Source organism: Mycetomoellerius zeteki, unplaced genomic scaffold, assembly GCF_001594055.1.
Source record: "Mycetomoellerius zeteki isolate Tzet28-1 unplaced genomic scaffold, Tzet1.0 scaffold128, whole genome shotgun sequence".
Taxonomy (NCBI): Eukaryota; Metazoa; Arthropoda; class Insecta; order Hymenoptera; family Formicidae; genus Mycetomoellerius; species Mycetomoellerius zeteki.
The window spans coordinates 1143263-1151159 of record NW_017256212.1 but is presented as its reverse complement, the minus strand read 5'-3'; the positions used below and the strand labels follow the sequence as shown (position 1 = coordinate 1151159).

The following is a 7897-nucleotide window of genomic DNA, read 5'->3' as shown; positions in this document are numbered from 1 at the left end:
TTTTTTCTCTTTTCTTTATTTTACGTCAAAACGACGCAAAAAAACAGATTTCTTTTTCTCTCCGTCTGCAGATCGCGACTCATAACAAGTAGTCAATGCAGGACGTTTCCCAAACTGTTGGTGGTGTTGAAGTTACGCGGACGGAAAAAGAAAACTTTTTCAATGCAACAGCAGTCGTTTCTTGTCCATTTTTACGAGAAAATGGCGTAAGCTTGTAAAACTCGTATGGAATATAGATTTTGCGACCCGTCGTAAAGCGTAATCGTGCTTACGTAAAAGTGCAGCGTAACGTGACGATGTAGCAGGCGAATATCAGAGAGAGGAAAGGAAAGATAAAAAAAAATATAAGAGAATATCAGCAGATTCGATGTGAATAGTTGATTTTATACTGCCGCTGAAACTGATCGGAAAAATAGATATTTCAAAATTGGTATTATAACTTCTCTATTTATGCATTATGTAACCTATATATATATGTAACAAGAATTTGATATGAAAAAAGTTTATCTGTGAACTTTTTTATTTAATTTAAACATGATCATATCAAATGTCTTCATCGTTGATGAAGCAGTATGATCAAACCGGAAACTGCTGAAGGAACGTGATACTTTTCTCATTCTATGCAATATATAATATATATATATATACATACATATAAAAGTTTCATTAGTTCTTGCGTACGTTATCAACAATAATGGTATAAATAGCAGCCGACGTGATGCTGAAAGGTTTAATATTTCACTGATCGCATATCCCCCTTACGGCTGCAGGATATGAGCGAAGAAGCGTCGACCTAATAACGCAGTCGTTAGATAAAGTTGAAATATACGTTCGATGAAAGATCGAATGTACGGAAACCGGATATTTCATTTCGAAACTCGACGCCGCGATACGTCAACGCAGAATTGCCCTCACCCGTACTACTACCGAACTTCCGTTACAAATTTTACTCTTTCGCCTCATCCCCGGGTAAAGTAATTGGCTTCCCCCCTCCCTCTCTCTCTCTCTCTCTCTCTCTCTCTTTCTTCTTATAGATCCTTCTGATGTTACAGAGTTAAGTGTCTCGCGGATCTGCTTTCTTCCTTTTGCGAATAGAAGGAAAGTCCTGGTATTCGAGTTCATAAATTTCATCTCGCGCGCCGTCGAATTTCCCGACGAAAAAGATTTACGAGGAGTAGAAATGCCGGAGGAAAAGAAGGAAGACGACTGAGAAAAAGAGAGAGAGGCCTGTTTCCTCATAACCCGTTTCCTAATACTCCTTTAATTTCCCGTTTTCCACGGCCTACTTCGCGCGACTCGCTGCGATCTGACTAATTTGATTAAAGTAGTGTTTCCATCGCCGACAACGCTATCAACAACGTTCTAAAAGTGTCACCAGGAGGATCTCGTTTCAGTTTTCTCTTCTTTTTCCTCGTTTCTGTTGTTTTTCAATCATTGGCCGGTATTCATAGTCAGATCTTATATTTAAGACCGTCTTAAGTTCAACCATGAGGTGTCATGAACCAATCAGAGGGTCGCATTAGCGTCTTAAACATTACTTAAGACGATCTTGAAGTAAGAACCGACTATGAATACCGGCCATTGTGTCAAAGAACCTTCGTATGAGGAGTGTATCATCTCGTGTGGGAAGTCGATTAAATGCCATCTATTTGCATGGCAATGCATAATAATTAGGGACTAAACTAGGACGCGACAGATTGGTACGAGCAGCTTAGCCACCTGTCTATCGTTGCGCATCAACTGCAGTATGCAACCACAATCCTTCGTAATGCCGAAGCGTGCTACATCTCGCAGATGTTCCCTCCGCATATCTCGTATAAGGGGTGTAAATATGCGCCAGCCGCAAATTCTACCTTGTACCTCCGGATACGGATTTTCCGCGAATAATCGTTGATCACGATCGACCAATCTGTTGCGATATTAAATTTCAACTTGTTTTATTTCTTATCGTATTGCTCCTTAATTTATGATCGCCAACCTGTTTGTAAACCGTTGTTTAATAAAGATGTTTTCTACTTTTTCATAAATTATACTTTGCTTAAGACAAAGTCTACTACTCCTATAATTAAACGCTTTTATTTATAATAATACTATATCTATATATATTAAAAAGAAGCGTTAAAATAAAGAATTAAAACTTAGTAGAATTAAATTAAAATTAAAACACAATAATGCGATATTGTAATTACATATTTTTTGTGTGAAACAATTTGTTTGTGCAGTTACAGTTTTCAAGGTTCAACATTTTCATCTTCTTTGTGCTCAGACATATTCGGAGAAAAATTGTATCGTCTTAGCTCCGACCAAGATGCCACGGCACGTCACCAAACAGAAACTTTTATGTGATTGCAATTTTGAAATGCCACGATGCCCAATAATAGAATTGTATTTTTGTAGGAAGATATTGAAAATTGTAGTAGACACAGTGGCTTGACAAGATCAAATAATTGTATTTATAAAATTAAAGCGTGAATTTATGCGTAAATTTGAAATAAAATTGTGCACATAAGACTTGAAGTACAGTAATATTATAGAACAACTTGAACAGCGTCAAACATTTGTTTCGTAGATAACGTTGATCTGACATTTCATTTGGGACCAAAACTCTAAATTATTTTATCTATTATGTTTTAAATTAATAATCAAAGAGAAGTTACGGATGCTACAGCATGCGTCGTAAAACTCGACCTGACAAATGGCGTCGAAATAGAAAACTATATTTCGATATCAAGGAAGGTCAAAGTATGTAAGATGTTCGCAATAAGATTAACCTACAAGTTAACTATATTATCATTAATTATATATTATAATAGTATTTAATTAATTTACATGACTATTATAAATTTTGAGAAGCAGAAAATTCCTTAGCGAGAAAATAGTGCTCCACTTCAATTTTCCGTTGTCGACCACGCGATAATTATTCGCTGACAGAAGATAATTTAACGCGCGTTATTAAATGCGTTGCGACACGACGCGGAGAGCCTTGCTCTCACGTTTATTTCATCTCGGGCGCGATTCACTTCCCAAGCTACGAAAATCCATTACAATCTTTCTCGCCCGCGTCTCGTATCATACAATATACGGGGCGTCCTGGCTTCAAAGAACATACACCCCCATTCAGTCTGCTTCTCTCTTTCTCTCTTTCTCTCTTATATCCTGCTGCGATGCTTTGCGAGGTGAACGCGCAATATAATCTCGGTACATACAAGAATGGTATCTCGAAGCGCGTTTCGATCGTGCGAGTCGCTCGGGAGTGTTTGGTCGTTCCGAAAATTGCAGACGATGAGCTCGCGCGCCTGCACGCTCCATTGAGCCCGCATCGTTTCTGGTACGTTGTTCCGTTATCGAGTCGCAGAACACGTCAGAAATGCAACGTATTATTTCGAGAGAAGGTTGAGTGAAGACGGGCAAGATCGACAGGGGCGAGGCGGGTGGAAATCACGGTGGTAGGAACCTAAGGGGGATGAATGAGCAAAGGGGAGGAAAGGGAAGGCGAGAAGTGAAGTGGTCGTGCACTTTACGAAATGAGATACACCCACGTCGATAAAATGCGACCACACCTATATGTACCTGGGTATAGCGTTACGGATATACCGGCGGAATTAAGAACGGCGCCGCAAACTAACGGCAGGTTGGAAGTAAGAATCCGCTGACACGTTTAATCGTTCGCCGTGCATTTCGCTGAGAGAAATGCAATTCGCCATCGGTCGAGGCGCAAGTAATCGCAGGACCGTTTTATCGCTCAAGATTGCAGCACGTTGCCTAGCACGTAGCTAGGATTTATAGGCGTCCAAAAACTCCTTATCTTCCTTTGTTAGAATGATAAATTCTTCGGATAGCCCGAGACGTTGGATATACATCGAGACATGTTTGCGTTATATGAATCGCGATTGATGAGGAAAGAAAACATAAAAATGTTGAACGTGATAACGATCGTCTTTCGCATCGATTTCATCTTACGTCATATTATAATTAGTGTTTTAATTACGATGTATGAAAGAAAGGTTTTATTGACTATGTTTACACCCTTAATCGGGATTTAATAACATCTGTAGTTATAAAACTGGCCAATCACAGTTATTCCATTCTTCAGAAGAATAGCTATGATTCGTCAATTTTATAACTACGGATGTTATCAAGGGTGCTTTGTAAACGTAGTCATTGAAGTATCTAAAAATTTAATTGGACATGGATCTGAAAACAATTTTTTTGGACTATCAAAATAATTATGTAGAATGCTTAAGTTAGTTGTTAGAATATAAAAAATTTTTGCAGCATTATTCATGCTTGAGTTTCCTACATTGTTAAATTCATAATGTCAAATTGAGTTATTTTTAATCGTGTCTATAATCGCCACTGTTCCTACTCAATGTGTCGTTAATTTTTCAAACAGTAAAGTTAGACAATTTAACTTAAGACAATATAATTCCATTTGACTTTAGTTTATTAGGTATTTATTAAATGCGTACGTTCATATGGATGATGTTTACTTTGAAATTAATCACAGAAATGGATTGATTTACATTTTGACACAAATGAAAATTAAAAATAATAAAATGTTATTTAACTCAAGGGATTGGATTATTGTTGCTTCTTTAATATCTAACAGTGTAGATATGATTATTTTGATAGTTCAACAAAATTATTTTTAATTAAGAGAAATAAATTTATTTCTTCAATTAAGCAAATGAATTTATTTTTGGTCAAAGCAGATTTCAATGTTTAAATATTTCAGAGCGATAAATTCGAATCTCAGCTAAGGCAATATTTCACATAATAAATTAAATTATTTGTAGTTTTTAGGATATTTTAAGTTAGCCTTAAATTATAATATCCTTCTAATGTATTAAGATGTTTATTAGCGTCATAAATTTATTAAATTAGTTGTCAATTTAATATGTGTGATATTACTCTAATTCTGTTGATTACGTTTCGAGACCGAAAAAGATTTCGGTGCGTGATTTGCAAAATATGTATATAAATTCATCCTGAAATATTTAAGCATTAAGATCTGCTTTGACCGAAAATAGGTTTATTTCTCCTAATTGATTTATTCTTGCCGATCTGATATGAATTATGATTGTTAAAATTATTTTTAGATCTATATCTAGCTAAATTTTTATATATATCTCAGCAAAATCGTTTTTTTCCGCGTAATTAATAACGAAAGTATAGACAAAAATGCAGCTTACCTGCAGCGCATAATCACAGTTTTTAATCGTAACGCATCGTCAATATTTCAACGTCAGTAATCTAGTTGCATTGCACCAGCTCGCGTGTTACTTTTTGTATATGTTGCATTCGCTGTTTTTATTCAATTTTTTATCGGTCGTTATATCTTATTTCTTTACGAAGCGACGTGGTTGTATCAAACGTTGCGGTTTCGGCTTTGTGAGCGAACGAAGGTTTGCGAATTTTTATCCGTTCACGATTCTATGTAATCATCAATCGGAGCACAGCAAAGGTAGCGTCTCAAAACGTGTCCCCAATATCGATTTATCCACCGACGATTAAATCCCGATCGTATCTTCTCAGCGAAAAGGACTTCTCGTGTTCGTCCAGACACCTTCAGAAGCGCCGTGGCGTATGCTACACGCAAGTTGTAACAAACGATCCATATTTCATTGAGCGCTGAAAGGACCATTTTCTCGCGGGTCGCTAGCTTTCCTCTCCTCCCCCTCTACCCCTCAAGGGGTAAGCGCGCACCCTCGTGCAACCGATTTCTGCTTTTCTCTTCGCCCGTCTCGCAATTTTCCGTCCGTCGAATACGCTGCGCGGGGCGTTGAATGTGGATCGGTGGTGGAATACATCCACGTGGAAATAAAAAATGTATGCCAATACGCGCGGAGTGCGAAGCCGAAACCGTTGTCGATCAATCGTATCGCGATACCCTCCTCGCAATCAATCGCGAACGACTCGGTAGCGCAGATTCACGTTCCATCAAAATCTGTCTTTGTCGTTACATTAGAAACGCGAGTGGTTTTAAAAGAAGTGGTACATACTTCCTCGTACTAGTCGTTTTAAATTAATACATTAATTATCAAATTTCTTATCAATTTTAATCGATACGAATTCTCGTTTGTGCGTAAAGAATTATTATCTTCGCGCGAACTGTGAAATAGGATAAAATATATTTCATATTATATACTGATGAAATTATAAAACGTATTGATGATTCCTTCAATTTTGATGGATCGTGAGAACGACAGTGTTCATGCAAAGTACAATTATATTATAATAATTTTATAATCGACTACGAGAATATCGTACCAAATAATTTAAGGCGCACAATTCGATGTGTGGCAGATAATAATACTTCCTCTTTTTCTTCCTCTTCAGTAAGCTTTATCGCATTACTCTTTATCGGAAACGTCATATAAATCATACTAATTTTGGATAGCAGGTCAAACGTATGCCATATCCGGCAGAGCTCAGGCCGCTCTCTCGGCTGTCATCGAAAGCATGTTGGAGGAGTGCCTGCTAGACGCCAAAAACTTAGCTACGGTGGCTGGTAAAAGCTACGTCACCCCTGAAGAAATGGAGAAGGCATTAAGGAAGCTCTGCCTACGTTTAAACGCGCAGCCAAGCACGCCGAGTAAACAGAAAGTTAACACGCAGCAGCGCGAAGATCTGAACTGAGAGTTTCGCGAAATGTTCTCGAGGAGACGACGTCTTCACGATGCCAAACAATTCAAATGTCGAAAGACAGAGAGAGAGAGAGAGAGAGAGAGAGAGAGAGAGAGAGAGAGAGAGAGAGAGAGAGAAAGTTCTTGTGTTATCGTCTATATTGCTAATAAATGTCGAATTGTGCGAAAGTGCGAACCGTTCGCGAAGTGTCTAACTTTATTGTTACTCATTCATAATATTCACTGTGATATTTATTCATATCATCGCAATTCTGTGCTTAAGAAAATTAAGAAAATTATTACTTTGTGAAACGTGTAAAGAATAGTGGTAATTGTAAATAATTGAATTCTCGTTTAAATAAAAAGAATAAGAACACAGTAACTTAAAAAGTCGCAATTTTTCTCGCGTAAAAATACGAAAAGAATAATTTTGCTGAAGTATCTAAAACTTTAGATAAATACAGATCTAAAAATAATTTTGTTGCATTAGCAAAATAATTATGTAAGATGCTTAAATAATGCTGAACAATGTTGTAAATAATTTTAACATTTTAGCAACTACCTTGTATATGAGTGAAAAACGACATAATGGGTGCATTCAGTACCACGACCGCTCACTGAGCGCTCAGTGAGCCCTTGTATCTGTTTGGTCTATATTTTTAGTTCTAACGGAATATGCCAATCAGATGCAAGAGCTTACTAAGCGCTCAGTGAGTGGTTGTAGTACTGAATGCACCCATTCAATCATTTATTATATGGAAACAATGGTTTTGCTAACCTAAAAATTTAGTTAGATATTATAGATCTCAAAATAATTTTATACTCTAGTTCTATCCATAATTGAAAATTATATAAAATCACAAGAAATATTATTAGGCATGAAGAACCGCTTCGACCAAATGTCGTTTTTCACTCATGTGTTTAATCTCATCGGTCTATTTTCATTCAACTATCTTGACTTTTCTATATATAATTATTTTAATAATCTAACAAAATTAGTTTCCGATTTGTAGTTAACTAAATTTTTATATACTTCAACAAAACCATTGTTTCTGTGTAACAAAATGAAAAAAAATTATTGTTTTTTACGTAATTTTGATAACCTAAAACTATATCTTGGATATAATATTTATTGGAGAAACTATCGTGTTATCGAGAGGTTAATATCTCTCGCAACATGTGTCGTGATTGTTTAAAGTGTAACAAGCGTGTATCCATCAATAACAATTATTTGTTCCGCCTTTGACTTTGATTGAAATTCCTCTCATTTA

General features: G+C 36.5%; 1 protein-coding gene across 2 annotated transcripts; it reads left to right on the top strand.

Moving 5' to 3' along the window:
• Positions 1 to 2562: 2562 nt before the first annotated feature.
• Positions 2563 to 7092, top strand: LOC108731450 (uncharacterized). Of its 2 annotated transcripts, none has more exons than XM_018461793.1 (2): positions 2563 to 2742; positions 6401 to 7092. In XM_018461793.1, the coding sequence occupies exons 1-2, from the start codon at positions 2670 to 2672 to the stop codon at positions 6637 to 6639; spliced, it is 312 nt and encodes a 103-aa protein (XP_018317295.1). In that variant the 5' UTR covers positions 2563 to 2669; the 3' UTR covers positions 6640 to 7092. The 2 variants fall into 2 exon arrangements, with proteins under 2 accessions (XP_018317295.1, XP_018317298.1); XM_018461796.1 differs by having other exon boundaries at positions 6404 to 7091.
• The last annotated feature ends 805 nt before the right edge of the window (positions 7093 to 7897 follow it).